Below are 27,093 nucleotides of genomic sequence, written 5' to 3'. Positions count from 1 at the left end.
ATTGCCTTACCTGTCTGCTGGATCCCACACTGCAGGGCCCAGCAGTGCTGGAGGGTACCATGAGACAGGCAGGTCCAGTTGTACATACGCAGAAGCAGCCATAGGCAGAGCCACAGCAGGTTGAGCTGCAGAGACCCTGCAAAGGGACCACTCACCACAGACTGCTTGCCACCAAACGATTCTTTGGCTCCTTGGTGCACCCAGCTGCAGGGCAGCAGATCTGGGCAGATGGATGGGAGAACCACCAGGTGATGGGAAACCACCAGGGCGTCACTGGAGACTCAGGGCTGTTCCTCACCTCAAGAAGCGAGTCTGAGATGTCCCGGGAGAGAAGGACAGGGTTGGGTTGCACTGAATGTGGGACACATGTCAGGGTGACTGCTGAGCCTCCCAGAATCTAATGTCAGTCAACAGTTCTGCCAATGATTGTTTGAAGGTGGCCCCTGTGAGTGTGCAGATGGGCCTGTGAGGCCATGAGGCCCATGAAGCTGGTGTCTGTCTCCAGGGAACCAACAGCATCTTCAGGGTGTGTGTGGCCCCTCTCCTTCCTAGTGTGCTAAGGACCGCCCCAAACAGTGTTCTTTCACCATGTCAGGAGGGTTGCCGTCACCACCGCAGGTGTGCAAGGTGTAAAGGTCCTGGAGCCCAGGGCCCCGAGAGGTGTGAATCAGCAGGTGTTCAAGGACCTCACAACCCCCCACTACACACACACAAGCTCCTCTGTGTAGCTGCTGAGAAGGGAAAAACGCCCTAACTCTCTCACTGCTCCCACTCAGAAGGCAGACAACCTGGGCCCCTGACCTCAGAGAGAAATCTTCCAGGCATGCCTATCTGTCAGACCAGGGCCAGGGCACCTTAAGGGGCAAGCTGGGGCCACGTCCAGAGAGGGACTACTGTATTCTGGAAGGGCAGACAGCCTTCATGTAAGAATGGGAAGAGGACGATCTGAGAGCAGCATGGGCTCTTCGGGGGTGGAAGGGGGCAGAGCCATGTGTTAAGGTGCCTCGCTGCCCACCCCCCGCCCTGTCCATTCCTTTCCTCCACCCCAGCTGAGGACAGATCGGCTCCCACAACAAAGGCACCTGAGCTCACAGCCCTCCAGCTTTTCCCAAACTCCACGGCCCCCTCTTCCAAGCTGGGGTGCAGATGGGCAGGGAGCGACCTTTCTTCCTGGAAGCCTCTTAACAGAAAGAGGTGTCCAAAAAGGAAGTGGAAAGAGAGGGTTGGAGGAAAGCGCCCAGCAGTGCTGCAGGGTGAGCAGGGTGGAGAGGGAGCCTGAGCAAGAAGAGAGAGCCAGCGCAGGCTGTAGAGTAGGCAAGGTTAGACTGGGGACCAGAGGGATGACGGGGTCTGATAAGGATGGGAGAGGCAAGGCTGCCCCAAGGAGCCTGGAATCCACGCTTTCCTCAAAAGCCACCTCATGATGGTGTGTGTGGGAAGAGCTCCCTTTGAAGAGGCAACCAGACAAAGATAGGACGGGAGAAATCCATCAGGCGGCTTTCCCAACCGCCGCGGAGATTAAAATGCACGATCCTTCGATATGGGGCTAATAAAGTGAGCCGTCCCTCGCTGCAGAAATGAGCCATAACTCAGTGAAGATGCGCTCTAGATAAACTGTGAGCGGGGCCAGAAGGCGGTGGCCCACCACATCCCCATGATCCTTCCAGCTGGGCCCAGGCTGATGGTGGAGGGGCCAGAAGGCTGTGGCCTGCCACAGCCCACAGCATCCTCCCAGCTGGGCCCAGTCTGATGGTGGAGGGGCAGAAGGCTGTGGCCTGCCACAGCCCACAGCATCCTCCCAGCTGGGCCCAGGCTGATGGCAGAAGGGGAGCAGTATGGCCTCCACTGGGCCCTTTACTTCTAACAACCTGCTTGGGGTTGGGGGTGGGGGTGAGGTCCTTGAACACCAGGTCACCATGGTGTTTCTCAGAAAAGCCTTTGCTACCTGTGTGCTTGCCTGGTCTACAGGACAGACTGGCCAGACCAGAGCTCATCAGTTTTTGCCACCTCGAAGCACGGACAGAATCTGATGGCTTGGGGTCTTAGTAGGGTTACTCTGAAGATACACCTGCATAGGCCCTGCCAAGGCAGCCAGGGCCAGGGAGTTCCAGACTTGACCTTTGCTTCAAAAGTGCTACCTGCTCCAAGCTTGTTTCCTTGTGAACATTCTAGAAGCTCAAGCTGCAGTCCACCCAGCACTGGCGTATACTCAGCTCACAGAGTTCCTTGCTCACAGTTAGGTAGTTCTCCCACACTATAGACCTGCTAGACCACCACTGTGATACAGCAGCCATGGCTGTGGAAGCTGGGCCCTGTCTCTACCTCATGGCACCAGGCTCCCTCTGGCAAGATAAAATGTATGACTCAGTGGGGGGTAAGGACACTGCAAGGAAGAAGTGTGTGAGGCCTACATGTGAGAGACCCCTTCACGAAGTAGCCCCCTGGGCTCACCCACTATCTGTCAGGGTCCTAGGGGACCTTGGGCATGGCCGTGCTGGTGGGCAGTCCATGCAGCAAGCCTGTATCCTTGGCAGGGCCTGAGACAGGGTTCCTGGGCTTCTCTCCCTCCACCCCCCACCACCACAGCGTTGCCATCCCTCCCATGGGGGCCAAGCCAGATATGGAAGCTGACAGTTTCCCAACAGCTAGGCTCTTAGATGCTATTACATGGAGAACGCCACCTAAAAGCCCTAAATAACTCCCCAAAAGGAAAACCCATCCGTTTACTACAGAATCAATTCACCTCTAATTTTAATGCTCTGAAAAGGTATTTTTCTTAATGACTCCATTATTTTTTCAAGTGGAGAGTCATAAAGTCCCCCACATACTCCAGGCTGCCTCTTTCCTCCCCTGCCATGTCAGGAACCGTTTATAGCCATCCCCGCACGGACAGGGCACAGTGCCCACCGAGTGGTGATTTTATATGATACCCCTGACTCCAAGAACTATAAAGTCTACAACTTAATTAGTCCTATCAGCTCTCAGGCTGCTAAGGCCACAATTTGTGTAGATAGCACCCAGGAAGCCCCTCCTTCTAACAGGCAGAATCCATGTGGACCCATGAGCACTTAAGTCAGAACATTGAAGTCAAGAGAGCATTTGGGGGCTCCCCACTCCTGTCAGACATGGGGCACAGGGGCCATCCAGCCCAGCGACCTGATACTTGGGGGTTAAAGAACATGTTACTATGGCTTGGATGGGAAGTTTTCCCTGTAGGTTTATGAAGCAGAGCTCAGGCGTGACCACGGACGGCTATGGGAACAACTGGATCTCTAGGCATCTGACTTTCTCCATGACTTCCCACTGAAGGATGCTTATTTGGAGGAAGTGGAAATTTTAGCAAGTGGAGTCTGGCTAGAGGAAGAGGGCCTCCGGGGCAAGAAGGATGTCTTCTATGCCTCCTCCCTCTCTCTGCTTCTCAGTGCCAAGACATGACTGACTCTGCCTTGTCATGTCCTCTCCACTGTCGTGTTCAGACCAGACTGTGTTCCACAGTGGAGCCCGCAGAGCATGGGTTAAAACCCATGAGATCACAGGCCAAAATAAGTCTTTCTCCACTACAGTATTTCTTCGGATATTTTGGCATGTGGACAAAGCTAGCATGCTCCCTCCACATGCACTCTGAGAGGGCTCTGCTCCGGTCATCGCCGTGTGGGTGTACCCTCATGTCAGCTGTTGAGGGTGACTGCAAAGTGGGAACCTGGGAAAGCAGGTAACTCTATGCCACCCTCCCGTTGCGGGCATGCCCCTGCACCACATAGCAGATCCATGGGCAGTGGGCAGTCTCTGCTCACACAGGAAGCACAATCTTCACACGGGACAGAACCTGTACAGGGGCTAACGCACCGGTTTCAGCAGGGGACTGGGGCAGTGGCAAGTGCCACGAACTGGAAAGAGCTAGCGGTCTGCCTCTCCTGAGCCACATACCTGCCCAGGACTGCCTGATCTGCAGAACTGCTGAGCCTCCTCAGACCTTTGTAGGATGAAGGGACCTGAGAGGAGGGCAGCAGGACCAACACAGACACTGCACAGCAGGGAGGGAACAATGACGGTGCACAGGAGAGCACACAGCCAAGTGAAGCCAGAGCAGCGAGGTCAGAAGGACATGGCCGGGCTAAGCTGGGGACGACTTCCCTGATGACTCACACAGGGCTTCTGATCAGCGTCTCTCCTGTTCCCCACCTACAAGTGTCCTCACAACGCCTCTGTCCCTTCCTCTAGCAAATCTGTCTTCTAATTACCATGAATATAATAACTCTACATGCTCACTGTCTATGGGTCCCCAAAACAACTGTCTTGCAAATTGGAGGCCAGAGTCTATTACCTACAGAGCATTAGACAAGGCCCGAACATAGCTCTCAGCTCTGCCTGGTTGCGCTCACACACCTGCACGAGGCCTAAGAGTCTCACTCCCCTGCCCCCCCCCCCACAAAGGTAGGGAAAGGGACGGACACTAACCCAAGGGGATAATTTGGCATCCATGAGCTCAGCATAAGGCAGCGTGGGCACATCTGTCTGTCACAAGCTTGGCTGTGGAGCATACAGAAGCCCTGCTGAGGTCATACCTGTCGGTACCCACGGAGTATAGTCCAGTTTCGGGCCTGACTGGCCATCTGAAGTTATGCTTGTCCTCATGAAGCAAGAGAACTTGCAACGATTTCATAAAGGAGCATGTACCATCACCCAGTTACACTTGCATAGGTGAATCTTAAAGTGGCACCCATGTGGTCATGTAGGTATATGGATACAAGGCCTACAACAATAGCAGAAGTGACCCTGCCATAGGCTGTGACACCCACACCTATTCTGCCTCCAAAGATGAGTACACCAAGGTACTCACCTTAAAAGCAAGTAGAGCCAGAGATTGTGTGCTACGTAGGGGATGTGGAACCCACAGCGGACCACCAGGAGGCATCTGTGACAGCCAGAGAAAGATCCCAGGTTTGTCCCTCTCCATGCAATGTCATGTCCCCTGTCACAGACTTCTGGTTTTTTTTTTTAATTTTTTTATTAATTATTTATTAAAGATTTCTGCCTCCTCCCCGCCACCGTCTCCCATTTCCCTCCCCCTCCCCCGGTCAAGTCCATCTCCCTCATCAGCCCAAAGAGCAATCAGGGTTCCCTGTCCTGTGGGAAGTCCAAGGACCACCCACCTCCATCCAGGTCTAGTAAGTTGAGCATCCAAACTGCCTAGGCTCCCACAAAGCCAGTACGTGCAGTAGGATCAAAAACCCACTGCCATTGTTCTTGAGTTCTCAGTAGTCCTCATTGTCCGCTATGTTCAGAGAGTCCGGTTTTATCCCATGCTTTTTTAGACCCGGGCCAGCTGGCCTTGGTGAGTTCCCGATAGAACATCCCCATTGTCTCAGTGTGTGGCTGCACCCCTCGCGATCCTGAGTTCCTTGCTCGTGCTCTCTCTCCATCTGCTCCTGATTTGGACCTTGAGATTTCTGTCCAGTGCTCCAATGTGGGTCTCTGTCTCTGTCTCCTTTCATCGCCTGATGAAGCTTAATATTCAGGAGGATGTCTATATGTTTTTCTTTGGGTTCACCTTCTTATTTAGCTTCTCTAGGATCACGAATTATAGGCTCAATGTCCTTTATTTATGGCTAGAAACCAAATATGAGTGAGTACATCCCATGTTCCTCTTTTTGGGTCTGGCTTACCTCACTCAGGATAATATTTTCTATTTCCGTCCATTTGCATGCAAAATTCAAGAAGTCCTTGTTTTTTACTGCTGAGTAGTACTCTAATATGTATATATTCCATACTTTCTTCATCCATTCTTCCATTGAAGGGCATCTAGGTTGTTTCCAGGTTCTGGCTATTACAAACAATGCTGCTATGAACATAGTTGAGCAAATACTTTTGTTGTACGATAGGGCATCTCTTGGGTATATTCCCAAGAGTGGTATTGCTGGTTCCAGGGGTAGGTTGATCCCGAATTTCCTGAGAAACCGCCACATTGCTTTCCAAAGTGGTTGTGCAAGTTTGCAGTCCCACCAGCAATGGATGAGTGTACCCCTTTCTCCACAACCTCTCCAGAAAAGGCTATCATTGGTGTTTTTTATTTTAGCCATTCTGACAGGTGTAAGATGGCATCTTAAAGTTGTCTTGATTTGCATTTCCCTGATCGCTAAGGAAGTTGAGCATGATCTTAAGTGTCTTTTGGCCATTTGAACTTCTTCTGTTGAGAATTCTGTTCAGCCCCATTTTATAATCGGGTTGATTAGCCTTTTACGGTCTAGTTTCTTGAGTTCATTATATATTTTGGAGATCAGACCTTTGTCAGTTGCGTGGTTGGTGAAGATCTTCTCCCAGTCAGTGGGTTGCCTTTTTGTCTTAGTGACAGTGTCTTTTGCTTTACAGAAGCTTCTCAGTCTCAGGAGGTCCCATTTATTCAATGATGCCTTTAGTGTCTGTGCTGCTGGGGATATACGTAGGAAGTGGTCTCCTGTGCCCATGTGTTGTAGAGTACTTCCCACTTTCTCTTCTATCAGGTTCAGTGTGTTTGGACTGATATCGAGGTCTTTAATCCATTTGGACTTGATTTTTGTGCATGGTGATAGATATGGATCTATTTTCATTCTTCTACAGATTGACATCCAGTTTTGCCAGCACAATTTGTTGAAGATGCTCTTTTTTTCCCATTGTATAATTTTAGCTCCTTTATTGAAAGTCAGGTGTGTCACAGACTTCTGAACATACGTGCCTTGGTGACTCTCTCCTGGCTAAGGATCATGGCTTCATGATGACGCTCTGTGTGCGTGTGAGGAGGGGGCTGAGGGACAGAGAGAAGTTCAGTGTTCCCCTACAGTATGCCGAACTACTTTTGTGTGAGACAGAAACACAGCCCAGGTCCCTGCCCCCAGCTTCACCCCATGCCCTAGTCTCGAATTCCTACACAGCTGTACCTTCTGCCAGGGACCATATTCTCCCTGACACTCCTGGGTCTGACCCCGACGGTTCCCTGTCCAGCTTTTATAGCTTGTTCTGCATTTCCTACCCATACTAAGTAGACAGTCCTCCCGGCAAGCTGCACTGTCATGCGCAGAGGTCCTCCGAGGGGTCTTGCACAGGTCAATTTTTAAATTACCTTTCCTGTGAAACTTGCCCAGCTGATTTTATCCTGCAGACAGGTGTACAGAAAGACTGAAGATGCCAGGGATACAGTACTGAGATGAAAATTCCTGGCACGGCCAGTCAGTTTTCTTGTTAGTAAGATTAGAAATGGAACCTGACAAGAAAATACCAGCTTTGTCTATGAGGTCCTCAACTCAGAAGGATGTTCTAGGCTGTTCCATCAGCCCCTCCCTCATTCCCTTCTTCCCTGAGCTCTGAACTGTGCTGTCCCTGTTCCGGCTTCCTGCAGGATTTACCTATGCTATCTACCCACCCACCTGCAGGCTCAGGAGCCTAGGAAGTCAGGGGGAAAGGTGCTGCACCCAGCCCGCACCTGGCCCTGCCCTCCCTCTCCGGTTGAGAGGTAAGTACTGGACAGGGAAAGGAGAACTGGACTTTGGGCCATAGTGACAATCTTCTTTCTCTCCACATGCCAAGACCTCTGCCCTCCTGGCTCACATCCTCCTTCACGCAGCCTACACTCTAGCAGACACAGACTCAAGGAACGCGCTGTGTCCATGCTGAGGTGGAAGGCCGTCTATGTGACAGACACCAAAGGCAGTGCTTATCCCCAGTCATTGAGAGCCCCCCTCCACCGGTCACTTCAGGCTTTCCTAACTCTCTGGCCAGAAAACTGGGCTTTGCCACCACCTCCTGCAGCTCAATGCTTTAGTGGTATAGGGTAACCTAGGTTCATGGCGACCTAAGCTATCTGCTCATGTGACTGAATAATCCTCTGCCTCGGTGCGGTCCAGTGTCCTAACATGTCTTAGTCTGTGATGGAGGGACCCAGTGGGCCATGGCTTTTCATCTCCAGTGGGAAAGCAGAACACACTGGTCCTAAAGACATCATATCCGCATCTCTCACTTGGGTCTACCAGAGACATCAGAGACATGTGCAGCTGGGACTTTGCTACAGTACTGCTGACACTGGCCTGGTCAGATGTGGCGGTATGAATATACCTGGCCTGTGTGATCCTGTGTAAGGCAGGAGTAGTCTCAGAGACTGAACAATGACATAATAACAACAAAGGAGGTGTGGACGGCAGCAAGGCTGTGTTCACTGTCGTTGCTCACAAGTGAAAAACAACAGATTTGGCTTTTCTGCTGATGGGTCCTGAGGACACAGCCCATGGGAGAAGATACAGAGACCTCATTACTTTGGGTGCTACACCTACACGAGCAGGTTCAGCAGAGGCTGACACTAGGCTAGGCCAAGTTACTCACCACCATTTGCCTCTAGGCTAGACAGCTATCCCTCATCTTCTGCTGTTGGGCTAAGCCAGGTGACCCATCAGCATATGCCAGTGGTCCAGGCTTGGCAGATCCATCGCCATCTGTCAGGGACTAGATGATCTACCACCAACTGCCAAGGCCTGTCTGGTCCATCAGATCCTGCCCCATAGAGCTGAGGGGGATCCATTAAGACCACAGCCTGCATCCTTTGATATGAAGTGATCTTAATTTCCGAAAGGCCCTTATGGGCGATGGTCTTACTTGCTTGGCCAAAGGTGGAACTGGCCATCTCTCTGGTTTTTGTCATGCTGAGTGGCTCTTATTTCCTGGGTCAGGGAACTGACGTGAAGGTTATCCCCTCTAAGCGCAAATAGCCCCAGTTATGCGCCAAGTCAGCCTCTGGCTGACTCCAGAGATGTTTTAAGGTCCTGTACCCACTATGCCAGAGTCCACCAGCTCATTTCACCACTGACCCACTAAGCCAGCAGTTCTCAACCTGTGGGTCACGACCCCTCTAGGGGTCGAATGACCCTTTCACAGGGTTGCCTAAGATCATCCTGCATATCGGATGTTTGCACTATGATTCATAACAGTAGCAAAATTATAGTTATGAAGTAGCAACGAAAATAATTTTATGGCTGGGGGTCATGATAGCATGAGGAACTGTGTTAAAGGGCCACAGCATCAGGAAGGTTGAGAACCTCTGCTCTAAGCCCTAACTCTAACCACGGTGTTGTTATTGATTCTCTAATGTCAACTCAGACTCTGTATCCAGAATCTCTCAGAACATTTGGGCATTCCTTGTTCTCAGCGTACAGCTTCTGTGGAGTCTCTCAGACTGCCTTGCCTCGTGGGGCCTGACTGTTCAGTAAGGCTACCCCTGTGCACGGTGTAGTGGTCAGGAGAACTTGTACCTCTCACCTGGGCTAGGGACCCCGGTGAGGGACCCCGTTGCTTCATAACTGTTATTTTGCAACTGTTATGAATTGTAATGCAAACATCTGTGTTTTCTGATGGTCTTAGGGGACCCCTGTGAAAGGGTTGTTAGACCCCCAGAGGGGTCGAGACCCACAGGTTGACAACTATTGTTCTATATCTCCTACTGTGTCCAGCAGCTGCGTGGTTCTGATGTGACTACACCGCATGTCACCGCTGTGCCTTGCGCATGACACTGCCTCCTCAGAGTCCTTGTCTTTGCCAGCCAGTGGGAACACTGCTGGAGCTCAGTGGGGCTCTGAGAAAACATGCAAAGGGCTAGTTCATACCATACCCACAGAACTTCCATGTTTGACAGTATGGCACACCTGTTCCTGTTCTTGTACAGCTGAAGCTTCTGTCCTGGGACAGGCACAGCCACGCTCCTGCCATGGGTCCTTGGGGCCCAGAGACCAAGGATGGAGAGCCAGCAGAGCCCACACATCCCTCTCTAGCAAACAGGCTGTGGGTAGGAGCCTGGCTCCTCAATGACAGCCCTTCCTGAAGTGCACACTGTCCCCCCAACATCCCTGGGCCTCCTCCACCCAGCCCCCCAAGTCCCTGCTGGAGAAACAGCTGTCGCAGCGGCTTTAGGCAGCCCCTGTCTCCGTTATGGCTTATGTACAGCCCCCCAGGCGGCAGGCTTGTGGGGACGAACTGACTTTATAAATAAAATTTATCATTGTAATTATGGCTCCTGGAGAGAACTGAGGACTTTTATGGCCTCTTGGAGGTCATGAATAATTTAGGAGAAGAGAACCAGGGCGCTTTTGTTAGTGCACAATTGGGCCCAGAAGTTCCCATTATCTGGCTGCGGGTGGCTCTGTGGCTGACCATTCTGAGTGTCCCACTGAAGAAGGGGACCAGCCTTTGACACCCAGGAGCCTACCCCTTTGGTGGCCAGGGACACTGTCCAGCATCCTCATCTTACCGAGGGTCCAAGCTTGTGAAGGGTGGCCACTGGCTACGTTTGACTTCAGTCAGACTAGCAAGTGTCAATCCCATAGCTGGGCTGTGACTCAGGTAAGCAGAACCAGCACTCCCAAATGATATCAGAAAGCCACACGGCCCAAGTTTTCCCTTCTGCTGCTCGCTCTCCCCACAATATGTTATCCCAAAGGTCTGTGTGACCCTTGAGAGTTGCGAGAGGCAAGAAGCACCTTTCCTTGCCTCCAGTGATGGAGGACTCCCTCACTGCTGGACGTTCTTCCCTCAGACAGTTGTGTAAAAACTCCCCAGTCTGCCCCACAAGACCCCCAGGCATGCAGACCAGGCCTGGCTCCTACCATTTTCACAGGAGTCCTCTAGAAGCCCTAGCCTTCCACAGCTTGCTCTCACCTACCCTACACACCTACCGTCCACCAGTGAGCCCCGGCCAAACCCACCGTTACCCACTCAGACGTGTCCAGCGGTAACTCTAAGCCCTTGGCCCTCTCCCTTCTCCCCTGGCTCTGGAGTCCCAGCATATCACACGTAGGAGCCGATTCTATGGCTGCTTTCTCCTCAGCAGCCCAAGCACCTCATACTACAGCACCCAGAATCCCATATGATCTCCACGTGCCTCTGCCTCTGAGCGTTCAGGTTTCCTCAATGCAACAGAACAAGCAGACGTAGGCTCCGACCTAAGGGAATGCCCAAACCCAGGGTGTTTGCAGACCATGGTAGCTCAAGGGCTTCCAGTGATGCATCTTTGGCTTCTGGTGGCCACTGAGACTCACAGCCTGTGGTTCAGCCATCAGTTTGAACCCTATGATCATACCATCTCCTCTTCTGGGTCTGACCCCTGACCCCTGCCTTTAGGACTTATGTGACATCTTTCAGTGTCCACAGGATAGACAGTCCCGTGTCTCCTTCCCATCTCAGGGTCCTTATTTTAACAGACACGCAAACCCTTCCAGATGAGCTGTATTCATAGATCAGAAACCTCACGTAGATCTCTTTGGGGTACCACTGTTGAGGATAGCCCCAAACTCACCTCCATTTGAATAACATGAAAATCAACTCCCAGGCCTTGGGGGTCTCCATCCATCTCTACCCAGCTCTCATTTTCTAATCCTAGGACATCCCGAACTCACTCATCTATCCCTTATGGAAAGCAGAATGATGCCTCAAAGTCATTTTCATCCTGGCTCCCCAGAGCCCGGAATGTGCTCAGTGTAACATGCAGTGTATTCGTAAAGCTCCATGAGCAGTTTAAGCTTGTTTAAAGGGGACTCTTGGAGTGAGTAGGCTCTCTCTTGTCTCTTCCAAAGGCCCCTGTTCTGGGTCATCCTGGGCTCTGGATCTGGAATGGGTTAGGGAAAAGTAGCAGACAGCTAGAAGGAAAAGTATCTAAAACCGGCTACTATTGTTTATTATAGCATATGGAAACACGTGCACTGGGGAGAGAAGCCAGAAGCCATCCCTGGAGACAAACCTCCATCAGAAGCTCCAGTGAACTGCCTCAGTTTCCCTAGCTAGCTTCCACTGGATGTTGTAAGCTCAGATTTAATGATTTTTACATTTATTCATTCATCCTCTCAGTCAAATCAGTGACGTCCTGATTTGGTGATTCTTTGCTGTCTGTTGGCTGCCTGTATCTATCTGCCACCTACTGTTTGTTCTTGCCTCTGTTTACTGTTTTTAATAAAGTCATTCTCAAGATAGGACCCAACACATGGTTTTTCTATGATAGAAAACAAAGGCTGCAGACAGGACTGGTCTTGCTAGAGACTTAAGATCTTTAGGGTCAAGAGACTGCTGTGAATGTGGGGGCGGGGCTTCGCTGGGTCCTGACCCACAAGAAGAATGAAGTAGTTAGATGACCTCTTCTGTTTCTGCCTTCCAAGCGGGGAAGAAAGCCACAAGCAGGTGTGCAGGGATCTCTACAAGCTGAGAAAGGACATATAGGGACCCTCACCGGAGTCTTGAAGGTACTGATCCTGCTGCGTCTTGCTCTTAGGCATGGCTCAACCCTGAAGTAAGGGGAAAGGGTTAATCCATTTAGCAGCCTCTGTCCTAGCAGCTGTAGGCAACACCGTGGCATGCCTGATCACAAATTGGCAATCTGTATCTGACCGGGAGCCCTGCAACGGCCATCACTGTCTCGTCCCCAGCCAGTCCCTTGGGCCATGTGTCAAGCAGGAGCCCTCCTGCCTCCTCATGGTGCCCCCACCCTGTTTCCCTGTAGGAACAAGCTAGCCCACGACTCACCTCTACCCTGACCTCTCCCTACCTACCCAAATCCTTCTCTGTGTCCAGTGAGGAATCCATCAAGCCTAATCTATCAATATCCCTTCTCACTCACCACTCCCAACCCTTTGCCTCTCTGTCCTGCTTCCTGATGCCACATCTACCCACAGACCCTTCACACACAAACCCCACCCCCGAGTCTCTAACATAACAGACAGAGACCCTGTGGTCCAGGGTCACAAACCCTCACCTCAACAGTGTAGGCCACAAGAGTGACCCAGAAAGCACCTATAAACCAAATCCCAAAGCCACGGGTCCCTGATGGCATCCCAGGGCTGTGTCTCAGCGCCAGCAGTGGCTTCCGGGCTCCAGCTATATCCACTAGACTGAGGAAGCTGGAAATTTCCTACCTGGGAGATCCTTCCTCCACCGTAGCAGATAGGATCCTGCTCCCCACCCCCACCCCAGGCCCATTGGCTAACTCCCTCGAACCTGAGCCCTGCACCACCATCACCACTGCCCGCTGCCCACCCCTGGAACCATGGCCTGTGCTCTTTCTGCCAGCCCTGCCTTTCTGGAAGGGAGCTTTGCCTTCCTGCCAGACAAGAAAGCCTTGGCAGCTAGGCCAGCATAGCACACAGTGGGCAGGACCGGAAAACCACCAAGGGCTGATAACACAAAGGTCACTGTGATGTTCACAGGCCTTACTGCGTGGCCAGAGGAGCTGCAACTGTAGTGTTCCCGTTGCCTCGGTCCCACGGTCACCTCCTGCTGGAGAGGTCAACACCCTCCCAGGAAGGAAGGCAGCACGGCTCCTTTTCCAGTGTTCACTACCTGTGGCCACGAGGAATCTTTATCCTCCATGAGGCCAAGGGCTTTCTGTTCCATGTCACTCGAGACATAAGCTTGCAGCGTAGTACAGAACTAAGGAAAGGAGCAGACAGTCTGGTGCGTGAGTCTGGTCATCCCGACCCTTAGGAGAGAAGCCATGGTTGACAGGCAACCACACAAGGTGGGGATACCTCAGGTAGTCCTCAACCCAGCAGAGGCCTGCATACTGAGAGACCCTGGTCCCAGGATCGCCTCATTCCATGTGAGAGTCGTTTATGAGCTGACAGGAGCTTCAGCAGGGGCCAGCACGCCCGAGCCAGCCCAGCATCTCCTGGTTATGCGACTTTGGGCAGGTCATTTTATCCCTGACAGAGCATCTCTCATGCACAAATGAGGGGCAAGCTCAACACAACCTGCAGGTAAGGGCTGATGCAGCAGGGAGCCCTTTATGCCCGCCCAGGACAGAGCCCTGGAGAAGCATTCCCCCACTCCCAGGTGCCCCTCTCTGGCATAATGCTAACCCTTCATCGCAGGGGACTACTGTGGTTCAGCTAACATGCTGCCTACAATCTGTGACTTGGGCCCTGTTCTCCCAGAACAGAACACCTTATGAAGCAGAAGGCCTGTGGCAGGCTGGGTTCCACCTCTGTCTCAAAGTTCTACTGTAAAGTCTAAGTTAAACGGGTTCTTGATTCTGCAGTCACCCCACAACTCCACAGCCCTCATGTCTCCCTCACACATCCACAGTACCCTAAATCCCACAGTCTAGCTTTTTTAAGAGGTTCACAGTCCTGAACTAATCCGATATGAACGAAGAGGCCAACCTGGGCAGAGGTAGTGGTGCTGACCCCTGGCCTTGTCTACAGGCCTGGCCTACTGTCCACTGGGGCCCTGGGAAATGGCACCTCCCAGATCTGGAGCCAGTGGCCTGTCTGCAAGGTTGTCGCAATTTCGGTCAAAGGGGGAGGCTATCATAGCTCAGCCCTTGCTATCTGGATGGTTCTGTAGTTCAGCAGGAGGGCCCAGACAGGCAACACAGCCCAGAAATAACTGTACCCTGCATGTAGCTCTGCAGCCCCATCAGAAAGAATTCTGTGGAGACTAGCATGGCCTACAGGTGTCCAGGACCTCCCTCCTGAGAGGACAAAGAGTGCTGCTGACAGAAACCCACCAGGTCCTTGCTGGACTGTGCTCCACAGCCATCCGGCAGAGTATGGTGGTTTCAGGCTCTTGTGGACCCAGGAGACAGCCAGGTGAGCAAACTGGGGACCGTGTCTGCGTGACCTTCCCACTTGGGATCAAGATTTCCAGCGACAAGTGTAGGCAAGGATCCTGCGGTGGGCAATGGATAAAGGCAGTCTGAGCAGACATCACACAGGTCACTCCATGGACACTCCAGTGGCTACCATTCCCTTTCACAAGATCTGAGGGGACAGTTGCAGACAAAACACAGCAGCTGGAAATCCCAGAATGCCGTGTGTCCTCATATGCATACGGAACAGAAGGATGATTCAGTATAACCCAGGTCCCTGGTGCTCCAAGGGTCTGGGTGGTTACACCTAGCAATAGCCCTAAGCCCATGCCCTGCGCAAAGCCAGGACATCTTTGGAAGAAGCAGGGAGATGACTCATTCAAACCCAGATGCTGGAGGACTGGCCTTTAGTCACACAGGATAGTAAGCACAGCATTACAGAGCACAGAGCCAGGGGCTGCTCCCAGAGCAGCAGGGGGCAGAGTCAGAAGCCAGTTCGTCTTCCCTGCTTGGGCACGTCCCTAAGGCTGATGACCCCTTCTTTTGGGCACTGCTGCAGAGCAGATCTGAGCTGCCCTGTACCTAGGCAGCTGGCATATGGCTCACAACGCCCAGGGCCTAGCTCAGCTGAGGCCCTCTAAGGGGGGAATCCACGCTGTCTACAGGCTAGATCAACCTGCTTCACGCCGAGGCTCCCCCTAATGTCATCAACACTTCACCATCACCCATGCTGCTGTCACTACCCGAGCTGAATGCCGCTGGGCTGTGCAACCCCACATCTCACATGATCAGGCCTCAGGGACGTGGTTCCAGTGCCCGTTCCTACTCCTTGGTCCCGGGCCAGGGGCGCATGATCAGAGCCAGCAGAGACCAGCCTAGCTGGGATCCTTCCTTAGCACCCTCCCGCTCACTTCAGTTAGGAATGTTTGCTATCTGGGGAGCTTCCAGACTATTCCTGGCTGGAGCACCAGCTTAAGGACACCAGTCCTTCCAGGGACCCCACTGCCTGACCGGCCTGCACTCTGCAAAAGGTAGGTGAGGGGGCAGGGGTGTCCACAGCTTCCTGTTTTCTTTCCAGCTGGGAAGGAGAGCAGCAGACAGCCACCTCTGTATTGTCCGCGTCCCTTCATAGGCCTTCGGCCAAGCTGCTGAGGTGCCTGGGATGGTATTCAACTCTACTGGGGGCCACCAGGCCCTGCATACAGCAGCCCCCTTATAGATCCAGCTGACTAGAGACCAGCGGGCGGCCAACCCTGAGGCTGCGGAGGCCACTGCCCCCATGTCTCTGTAACGGAAACTTCTCAGGTGCTCTGTGAGCAACAGCTCCAGTTCCTGCCTCATGTGGGGCTCTGATCGGCAGCAGATCGCAGGACAAGGCAGGTGAGCAGCCAGACGCAAGACAGGTACAATGCCACGGGAGTCCAGGTGGGCAGACCTTGATGTGTGTGTGAGTGTGTGTGTGGCATGTGTGGGGGTGGTGGGGGGGAGGTGTCAGGGCAGAGGGAGCAGCAGTGCATATGGCTCCTATGTCTGTGTGCATGTTCATGCAAGGCCTCTCAGCATGCTAAGCTACCTCCAGTCCCTGCAGAGAGGTGATTTTGTAGCAAGACAGCAAGGAAATCAAGCATTGCTCAGACGTGGGGACTGCCTCTTCCTTCAAGTCCCCAACATGGCAAAAGTGTGAGGGTGGGCAGGGGGCAGCCATGGCTACCAAGCTCAGTGCCAGACACCAGTCAGATATGGGGAAGGACTTCCCTGTGTGGGGATGGCAGGCTGGGAGGGTGCCAGCTGTTGTACTGGGCACACTGCCCACCCTAGAGACTCTCCAAAACATACTACAGACCGTGCACAAAGGTATAGATAGCCAGGTTGGTGATGGGGCAGTGCTGACTCCCCAAAACTTCAAGATAAGGTGAGAGAGGAAGGGTCTTTGGACAGGCCTTGGAAGACAGTCTAGGTTTGGGGTCCAGTAAGGAAGCAGGAGCTCCAGAGCCCCCAGTTCAGAACCCCAGGGCTGAATTTGGGACAGAGCCCTTCTCTCTGTGACTATCTTGTGCTAGCTGTCTGCAAACACCATGTTCACCTGCCTGGATCACGGGTGCAACGTCCACGCCTGGCTCTGCAGTCTGGTGGCATTCTTTACCTGGGTCAGGATTGCCCACTATTTGGGGCACAGGGCTCCCTTCCCTGTCCCTGGACTAGTGGAGCCAAGCCTTGATTCTAAGGGGACAGCGGCTTGTGTTGTTTCCCTGAGTGAGGGACGGAGCCCAGATACAGCACTCCCCAACCAGCATGGTTCAGCCGTGGTGCCCCACAAGCCCCAGGCACTGGCACTACTTTCCACCCTTTATCACCCATCTGTCATGAGCCAGACTCTGAGCAAATGCACTCAAGTTACGAGCTACCGCCTGTCCCTGCTGGGGCCAGCGCCTCTGCTCTGGGGCCAGCAGGAGGGGATAGCAGCAGGCTTGCTGTATCCACTACGTCAGCTATGTGAACCAGAGATGCCCGCCTTGGAACTTTTTGATGGGAATGTAAAAGCCAGAGAGCTCTCTACTTGATTGAGACCACAGGAATAAGGATGCAACCCAGATACACACACACACACATTCACTTACATACAACCCTCTAACACACATGCCACACACCACACTGAAACACACATACACTCACACACACATACAACACACACTCACACACCCCACATACAACCTCACATACAACATGCACACATATGTGGTTTGGGTACATTCATGCATGTGCAAACATGCTTATGTGTACACAGATCACATGCATATGCACATTCTCACATGCTAGCACACACAAGCCACATAGTTATATTTACATGCACACATGGGTTCTCCACAGGTCAATATTCACATGCTCACACAAATGTGTCCACTTACATGTCAAACACTCCCATGTATGCATACATTACATAGACATGCACACCCACAAACATATATGTTATGTGTGTATAAACACACACATGGGTATAGAGAGATGGCTCAGTAGTTAAGAGCATTTGTTACTCTTGCAGAGGGTGGGGATTTTGTTCCCAGCACCCACATGCTAGCTCATCACCGTCAGCAGGATGTGATGCCCTCTTCCGATTTCAGTGGGCAACTTGCACACACATGATACCCATACATACATGCAAGTAAAACACACACACACACACACACACACATAAAATAAAGTAATTAAGTAAGCATTTAAAAATACTCCCGCATATTGTCTCACAATCCCACAACAAACCCTGGCCACAGAGGGCCAGAAAGTGGGTGCTGGAGTAAGGTAACAGAATGGGAGGTGGCACCTTCCCTGAAAGTGAGCCTGGAGAGGAAGCCACTCCCCTCCCGCCCTCCTCCCTCCTTTCCCTGCCTCCCTCCTTATCTGTTGCTTGTGGCCAGCCCCTTCCCTACCCTATTGCAGTAAAATCTGATGCTGTGATAGAAGAATGTGCTCCCTTCTGAAGTGCAAACACGTCCAGGCAGACTGGAACAGGGCTTCAGCCACCTGCCATACTTATTCCTGCTAAGCATAAAGACCCAGCCCTTCCGTTATCTCCTGTGGAAGACTGTATGGAGGCCCCAGGTCACCCTTCCAAGCAACCATTCCTTGAGGGGGTCCTCCTTGAAGTCAGAGTGAGCTCCTCACTCTTGCCTACTCTCAGTCCTCAAGGGCATGGCCCCTGAAATCTGTGGAAGCCAGAGCCACACCTCATGAAACAGGCATTTGGCCCCATTTCAAGGCATTTCCCAGGTCAGAGAGCCAGGAGAAGCTTGGTGGGATGAAGGAAGAAAGTTGCCTCACACCGTTCCTAAGAGAGGAGAACCACCTTGCCAGTGGCCCAGGGACACCTCCTTTCTCTCTGACCTCAGCATCTTTACCTACCAAGAAGGAGGATGGTGGTCTCTTACTCCCCAGCACCTCCCATGGCCTCAGCCCAGGCTCAAAAGCAGAGTCTGCACCCAGAACAGGACCGGAGGAGTCGGAAGGCACAGCTGAAGCCTTGTGGGCTGTTGTGTGTGTGTGTGTGGTGGGGTGTCAAAGGGCACTGCTCCACAGACCACTGCACACAAATGTGAGATGTGGCATAAGAAAGATGGACTCAGAGAAAGAGCGGCAGACAGAGACTGGCGGGAGTCAGGCTGAGAATTATGCACGTACACAGAGACAGTCAAAGGCAGAGAGGGGCAGAGATATGGAGGGAAAGACAAAGAGGACAGAGACAAGCAGGCTGGGCTGTATTGTGCCCCATCTCTCCCAACACAAAGGCCAACTGGAGAGGCAATGCACCATCCAGAAAAGTATTTCCTTGGTGGGGCACCCTGACAATGGGAAGCCCCTGTTATCCGCTGCTCCGTGTCTCCTCTGCTGTGGAGCTTAGCATATTGACAGAAGTATTGAATGCACTTATCAGGGATCTCAGAGCACTACAGACTCCTGCGATAAACTGGGGTCTTCCTGAGCAGCCCATGATGGTGGGTGGATGGACAACTGTAAATCTCAGGACACTGGCACCCAAAGGAATATTACATGGTCATCAAAGGTGGTCATATTGAAGACTGTGCCCACAAAGGAAACTGCTGATGGTGCAGCTTTGCCGCTGGCAGGGCACAGGATTTATCTGCACCGTGAGCCCTGCAGAGGGAAGCCGGTGTCTACGGGTCTGTGAGAATGGTGGGGGCTCAGGAAACCAGCCTGGTTTTCAAGGAGAAATTTTCTCATCCTTTTATCTTTATCTCTATAGGCGCGGCTTGTGCAGTAAATAACGTCTTCTTATCGTAGGACCATGTTCCAGTAAATGAGGTCTGCAGCTCGAGTCCTGTGCCCCGACTCCCACCCGCAGACACGCCAGCCAGCCAGAGAGGATGAGGGGGCCACGTGGGGCTCACAACCTCCCCGGACTGAGAGGGTAAAGCCATACAGCCTGAAACACTAGCTCTGGAGATACAGGCTGCTTCTGCGAGCAGGGGGAGGGGCAGGGGCCGGAAAGGCAGGCAGGAACCCTGGCCTTGCTCTCAAGGTATCTTCTGCCCCTGGAACTCCGGAAATCATGTGACTGGGAGCTGTGTGCGAGACAGGGAAACGGCCCCATTTTGAAGGACTTGGTTTGGTCAAAGCACCAGGCATGGCATGCGTAGCACAGCCAGAGATACACAGAGGATCACACAAGTCAAGGGAGAGGCTCTGTTCCGCACAAGGCCAGGGGTCACAGCTTGGGATCAGCATGCAAGGACAGTGAGGTGTGACATATGACAATCAGACTGAAGAAGATGGAGGGACAGGCAAGGATGGTGGGTGGAGATGGAGGGAAGAGTCATGGCTGGCTACAAAGCTGGTTGGTGAAGGATACAAGGGCAAGAGACAGGGTGGACCCACAGCTGGCGAGGCTGTTGACAGTTCCACCCAGGAGGAAGGAAGAGAGGGAAGAGACTCAAGGAGCAGGAGAGGGGCTCCAAGTGGGAGAAGCCCAGACCTGGATGCTTGCTGCCAGGTCAAGGAAGAGGCAGTGATATGCACAGGCAGCTGTGGGTGGAGCGGGGAAGCCCCCCAGGGCTTCTCATCCACTTGGGCATAGTCAAGTACCCTGCCAGGGTCAACTTAGAAATAGCCCTGGCTTCCCTGTGCTCTGTGCCACAAGCAGCCTGCTGCCCTGAGTCATAGTTGAAGACACTGAGGCTCACAGGAGCTGATGCCCAGGATGACGTGAGCAGGGCAGGAAGGTAGCCCCCAACAATGGATACCCTGAAGTTCAGCCTAGGTGAAGGGAGGGAGAGATTCACATAGGACAGACCCTAGCCTGCCAACTGGCTATAGCCATAATCAACTCTGTTCACTACCTTGGCTGGGGCCCCACTCGGGAGAGCGTATGGACTCTGCCCTCAAAAGCGAGGACCATCCCCATGTCTCGGGTTCCCCCTCACAAACCCTACTGGGGTCTGAACAATAGCCTGACATCCGTGCCAATGTATAGGAGTTAAAGGGAGCAGACTGGTACACTTCCTCTCAGAGAAGAGGGCCCAACAACCTCTGAGGCTGCAAGACCAGAGTTTTCTAGAAAGCCCTGTCCAAGGGGTTGTGTCAGAACTCCAGGGATTGTATCAGAAACCCTGTGTGTCTCAAGCCAGCACATGGTTCAGGGAAGTTGTTAGGCTCTGTAGTTGACCCCTGCCATTCATGTCCCCTGGTCACTGGGCTCGCTGTGCCTGAACCTTGCCACCTATGGCAACCTTTCCAGGGAACAGTGGGATTCTGTACAGGCCATCTCCAGTTGGTGGGGCTATCCTTGGTCTACTGCTGTCATTCCTCCAGGTGTGGAGAGCTTCCCTCTGAACCCCCAAGACTGACAGGGGACACAGCCTAGGACAAAGCCTAGGCCTTCTAGCCACTGAGCACACTCACTCATGACTGTTCAGGCTTTATTCCAGCAGTGTAGGAGTTGGGGAAGGTGGGCTGGTTCTAAAGACTCCATGCCCTTCTCTGGTCCCCCTGCAGTAGGGCCGCTTCATGTAGCCCAGGGGAGCCAGCAAACACCACAGCCCCAGATGCCAGGTTTGAACAGAGAGGGCTCAACAGCCATTTGTTCTCCATCCCCACCCTAGGGCTGTGACAGGAAGCGTCCCCCCTCTATCCTGAGGCCCAGACGGCAGGAATGTGGGTGCCATGGGGCTGAGCCACAAAAAACTTCAAGGCATGTGCGGTTCCGAGAACCCCTGGAGGTGGCCGTCCACTGTAAGAGGGGCCGGGGGCTTTGATGTGTGGGTCTGGGGTGGGGTGGGCAGGTGCCCTTGCAATTCTGGCATGGTCTGGGACCATCAAGAAAAGCCGGTCCTTACTCTGCCTCTGAGACAGAGCCCCAATAAGTCTGTAAAATGAGATCATAAAGACCGGCCATGCTTAGCGGGACAGCAGCCAAGAGGACAGAATGTGGTTGTGAGCATCACCACCTCCCTCTATGGAGGCTTAGGTTCTGGGTAGCCCATCTCACAGGCCAGGCCAGTTAGAGTTGTCTTGGTACCTTTGTGTGGTGGGGTGGGAGAGCTTGACTTTCCTAACTAAATCTATGGTCTCCTTCCCAGACATTGCCCGCAGGGACACCACAGACTCCATCAAGGGTGAGTTCTGAGAAGGAGCCCCCATCTGCCAGCAGGTCCTGGGCCTCACCTCTGCAGGGCAGAACCAGACAGATACAGCCTTAACTACACCCCTATCCCCATATCCCTAGTCACTCTGGACCCTGACTCAGTCTCCCCTGATCGCCCTAGAAGTGACTCCATCCCTGCAGGGCCACTCCCCAGATCCCGAACATGTCAATGAGCACTAGCACCCCTAAATAGGTGCAATCTTCCCTAGGCAGGTGAGGACAAGAGTCCATGTACCATGGATTCCATGAGACTCACTCCAGGACCCTACCTGACCATCATCCTGATGGCCAGCCACAGGTCAACAGCAAAGCAACATAATTCTCCCTCCACACCAGCCCCACCAGCAGAGAGAGGGAGCACCTTCCAGGGCCTCACTGGGGAGCCCCAGGACTGACCTGCCGTCCCCCTACAGTGCCCAGCCGGTCAGCTTCCCATGGTGGCTCTCCACTCCCGTCAGCACCCTGCAGTGGCTCCCCCTTCCTGTGGCTGACTCTGTGCGTTCTGCTGGGAGTGGCGCTGGGCCTGTACTGTGGCCAGGTCAAACATGTCACAGTGACCCTGCAGGACCTCTGGGATTGGCTCCTCGTCCGCATCTTGCGCCTGTGGCATGTCGTTCTTACCTGTTGGCACTGCCTCCTGAAGCTCTGACACATGGCTGAATGGCAGTTTCACCTCTGAACATCGTTGAAGGGTGATGCTGTTGGGGCCTAGGGTGGTTTGGGGACTGGCACGTGGTGAAGCCCAGGCACTAAGACTAACAAGACGGCTAGCCAATGCTTGACAAACCCAGGAACTCCAAGAGGCCACTGTTGTGGATAAAGTGGGAGAAAGGGTGCCTCTGGCTTGATGCTACAAGTACCCCCTACTCTATTCAGCACAGGCTGGGATCTTGGTATTTAAGATTGTATTAGAGAAAGAACTCAGCCATTATGGCTGGGGATCCCCAAGCTCCTGCCCAGTCCTCCCTCTTGGGATCCCTGACCTGGATGCTGTCATAGATGACAGGCAACCCTTTCAGGATGTCACCTGCCTCTGAGGGGCAGTTTGGGAAGGCAAGGCCCGAACTCCTGCTGCTTTGAGTGCTGGGCCCTGTTTTTGCTTACCATCAGGAGATGGGCTCAGGGGCCTTCCTCTGCAGTTCATAGAGCCCTGTGGGTATCAGGGTATTATCCTCGGAGCCCAGGTCTGATTACTCCATTTGACACTAAGATCTTTAGAGGTCCCTGTGGTGTGGGAACAGAGTCCAGCTCTGAACCAAGCTGCTCTTTTCTTCTGAGAGGTCCCTCTTCCAGGGCTACAGACAAACCCAAGGCCATCATGCCTGCCTACCAGCCGAAGGTCCTTTAAGTCTCCTGTACCTACACAGACACAGTTCTGTCATGCATGTTGCAAGGACAAGGGAAGCAAGCACATAGTAATGAACTTCAGGACCCTTGGACCTGCCTGGAAGGGATCCCTGAACACCGTGAGGAGGCTCAGTCAGACACCAGGAGGATACACCAGGAGAATCCACCAGGAGGACTCAGCACCACCCTGGAACAAACATTTGATCAGGGTTTGGGAGCCAGGGTAAGGCTTGTGACTGTCCTCTTAAGGTGGCCCTCTACTTATGTGAGCAGACATATTTCATAATAACACCTGCATCCTCTTCAACCTCAGGGTTATTATAGAAATTAGGAATACGAGACAGTTGTTGTGTAATTCCTCCAGGGTCAAGCATGCTCATCTAGGCACCGGAGCATACCCCCCACCCCCCACCCCCTACCCCCACAACTCACAGGTCCTTTGCAGCTGTCATTTGTGAGAATTTGGGGGACCCCTCCATGCCTCTAGTACCACATTCTCCTCCAGCAAAACATGCCCAGATTCTTAGCTCACTGAGGGGCCATCTGCCCCTCTCTGGACTTCAGGTACTACATATAGTGGTCTCTAGCTATAAAGTTTGGGGGTCACAGTCAGGGAGGGCCCAGTGGAGAGAAACTCTGCTTCCAGGAGTGGTCTAGAGAGGCCCAGCTTGGGAAACCACTCACCATGATCAGCCATCACCATGGCTACTGTTGCCTGCACCAGCCCAGATGTCCCAGGACCCATTCCATCTCATCCCACTCTGGTAAGAGACAGGCTCATGACTGGCCTGTATTCCAGATGTGGAAAGACACTAAGAAATGAGACAGATGACCTCAAGGTCACCCCTCCGTCCCTGCTTCTGAGAGTGAATGCCCTCTAGGAGGAGGATTGGCCAACCATGTTTTATAACAGTCAGGGCTTCCTGCCTCAGAGCCAGCATTTGCTGCAAAGGCCACAGAAAAAGTGTGCCCAGCTCTGTATGGGCCACAACTACCCTAGCTAGTTTTGGTTTCCGTTTAGCTTTGTTTCCTTTTTACAGTGCAAACCCAGCACGGCTAGGCAAACGGTCTGCCACTGGGCTGTATCCTCAGCCTTATTTTGTTTTAGAATAAATGTTCAAAGACATACACAGAAATGCATGTGCCTAAAAGATGCCACCAAACCCCATCTTCACATCTGGAAGATGGTGTAGGATGGGGTGCACCCTCACATCTGGAGGATGGTGTAGGAATGGATACATACATCTGGAGGGTGGTGTAGAAATGGGGTACATCCTCATGTCTGGAGGATGGTGTAGGAATCAGGTACATCCTCACATCTGGAAGATGGTGAAGGAATGGGGTACATCCTCACATCTGGAGGATGGTGTAGGAATGGGGTGGGGATCAACAAGAGTCAACCTCCTTAAACACACAGGCCTGAAGGGCTGCCCGTGAGCACCTGGAACATAACAGGACAAGACTGTCTAAATCATAAACAAACAGCTAAAGCCTGAGAGTTGGGATGGGAGGTGGGGTCTGAAGTGGACTGAATGCCTGACAAAGACACAAAAACCTCATCCACAAGGCATCTCAGATATTTCATCTTTATTTTGATCTTTTGACTTGAGAACCAGACACACGGAGGCTTAGGACTCTTCACTATCAGTTTCACCAGGAAGACAGGAACAAGGGCTGCTCTAAAACAAGCCAAGAGGAGCAGAAGCATCCTGGAAACACCCTGCACCTCCCCCTTCCTCTTGCCATCCATCCATCCAGAGAGGGCCGAGAGGAGCAGAAGCATCCTGGGAATAACCTGGGGACCACTCTGCACCTCCAACTGCCTCTTGCCATACATCCAGAGAGTCCTGTCCTGGACAGACACCCCTGCCCATGGCTACAGCCAACAGGTCCTGCAGCGCCCCCAGGCCAGAGGCCCTTTTCCCCAAGAGTCCTGGGACATTGATACCTGGGGGGAAAGTCTAGGCAACTGTAGATGAATGAAGGTCTTTCTAGACTTGTCCAGGTTCCAGACCAACTCCCATCATCTCCAAGAGGCAGCTGCTAAGAGCAGGCCTACACCTGAAGCAGATCCTAGGTGCCATGGGCCCCAGCCTGCCTCCTGCTCCTTCAGGTCCTAAGTAGCTTTAGCCTTAGTAGGGATATGGGGCAGAAGATGAGAAAGGTGCCATTCCCAGGGAGACAAAAGAGGGGTCTCAGAGCTAGACAGTGTTCCCATGTGCCACAAATATAGTCTGGTGTGAGGGTCTGGAGGAGAGACCAAGTCCGTGTGGAGACCTCAAAACATTTCTCCAGCACCCACCCACCCCCGCCACCACTGGAAGCTCAGCCAGGTCACAAGCCAAAGCCCCCAGAGCAGGCCGGAGTGTTAGTCTGCCTGGCCCTGACCTCCCCAGATAGGTACCTCCCTTGCACGGCATCCTAGTCATCCCTGATAGCTTCAATTCTTAGGGTCCAAGGGATTCCCCAGTGAGCCAGGGACCACACCTTTGTGAAGCCAGCCCCTTCCACCTGGAAACACCAACCACTGATGGTGGAAAGTGAGCTGAACCGGCTAGGATCACACCAACCACTGATGGTGGACAGGGAGCTGACACAGCTACAATCACACCAACCACTGATGGTGGACAGGGAGCTGACACAGCTGCGGATCACACCAACCACTGATGGTGGACAGGGAGCTGACACAGCTAGAATCACACCAACCACTGATGGTGGACAGGGAGCTGACACAGCTACAATCACACCAACCACTGATGGTGGACAGGGAGCTGACACAGCTGCGGATCACACCAACCACTGATGGTGGACAGGGAGCTGACACAGCTAGAATCACACCAACCACTGATGGTGGACAGGGAGCTGACACAGCTACAATCACACCAACCACTGATGGTGGACAGGGAGCTGACACAGCTGCGGATCACACCAACCACTGATGGTGGACAGGGAGCTGACACAGATAGGATCACACCAACCACTGATGGTGGACAGGGAGCTGACACAGCTACAATCACACCAACCACTGATGGTGGACAGGGAGCTGACACAGCTGCGGATCACACCAACCACTGATGGTGGACAGGGAGCTGACATGGCTAGGATCACACCAACCACTGATGGTGGACAGGGAGCTGACACAGCTGCGGATCACACCAACCACTGATGGTGGACAGGGAGTTGACACAGCTAGAATCACACCAACCACTGATGGTGGACAGGGAGTTGACACAGCTAGAATCACACCAACCACTGATGGTGGACAGGGAGCTGACACAGCTACAATCACACCAACCACTGATGGTGGACAGGGAGTTGACACAGCTAGAATCACACCAACCACTGATGGTGGACAGGGAGCTGACACAGATAGGATCACACCAACCACTGATGGTGGACAGGGAGCTGACACAGCTAGAATCACACCAACCACTGATGGTGGACAGGGAGCTGACACAGCTACAATCACACCAACCACTGATGGTGGACAGGGAGCTGACACAGCTGCGGATCACACCAACCACTGATGGTGGACAGGGAGTTGACACAGCTAGAATCACACCAACCACTGATGGTGGACAGGGAGCTGACACAGCTACAATCACACCAACCACTGATGGTGGACAGGGAGCTGACACAGATAGGATCACACCAACCACTGATGGTGGACAGGGAGCTGACACAGCTAGGATCACACCAACCACTGATGGTGGACAGGGAGCTGACACAGCTAGAATCACACCAACCACTGATGGTGGACAGGGAGCTGACACAGCTACAATCACACCAACCACTGATGGTGGACAGGGAGCTGACACAGCTGCGGATCACACCAACCACTGATGGTGGACAGGGAGCTGACACAGCTAGAATCACACCAACCACTGATGGTGGACAGGGAGCTGACACAGATAGGATCACACCAACCACTGATGGTGGACAGGGAGCTGACACAGATAGGATCACACCAACCACTGATGGTGGACAGGGAGCTGACACAGCTGCG

General features: G+C 53.1%; 1 protein-coding gene and 1 long non-coding RNA gene across 8 annotated transcripts; one reads left to right on the top strand and one right to left on the bottom strand.

Moving 5' to 3' along the window:
- The first annotated feature begins 14,352 nt into the window (after positions 1–14,352).
- On the top strand, positions 14,353–24,172 carry C14H14orf180 (chromosome 14 C14orf180 homolog). 6 transcript variants are annotated; one of them, XM_075947598.1, is made up of 6 exons: positions 14,353–14,588; positions 15,666–15,967; positions 19,382–19,508; positions 21,199–21,328; positions 21,676–21,711; positions 22,154–24,172. In XM_075947598.1, exons 3-6 carry the CDS (start codon positions 19,398–19,400, stop codon positions 22,387–22,389), a joined length of 513 nt encoding a protein of 170 aa, XP_075803713.1. In that variant the 5' UTR covers positions 14,353–14,588; positions 15,666–15,967; positions 19,382–19,397; the 3' UTR covers positions 22,390–24,172. The 6 variants fall into 6 exon arrangements, with proteins under 6 accessions (XP_075803713.1, XP_075803714.1, XP_075803715.1 ...); XM_075947599.1 differs by having other exon boundaries at positions 19,344–19,508; XM_075947600.1 differs by having other exon boundaries at positions 15,666–16,012.
- A 487-nt stretch (positions 24,173–24,659) lies between these two features.
- Positions 24,660–27,093, bottom strand: LOC142834784 (uncharacterized). Of its 2 annotated transcripts, XR_012907674.1 has the most exons (3): positions 26,724–27,093; positions 26,410–26,537; positions 24,660–25,731 (listed from the first exon to the last, which is right to left on the bottom strand). It is a non-coding gene; the product is annotated as an uncharacterized LOC142834784 (long non-coding RNA). The 2 variants fall into 2 exon arrangements; XR_012907675.1 differs by lacking the exon at positions 26,410–26,537 and having other exon boundaries at positions 24,660–25,722.

The sequence above is a fragment of the Microtus pennsylvanicus genome, chromosome 14, assembly GCF_037038515.1.
Source record: "Microtus pennsylvanicus isolate mMicPen1 chromosome 14, mMicPen1.hap1, whole genome shotgun sequence".
NCBI classification, from domain to species: Eukaryota; Metazoa; Chordata; class Mammalia; order Rodentia; family Cricetidae; genus Microtus; species Microtus pennsylvanicus.
The sequence above is the reverse complement of the archived record's forward strand: the minus strand, read 5'-3'. Positions and strand labels throughout refer to the sequence as shown.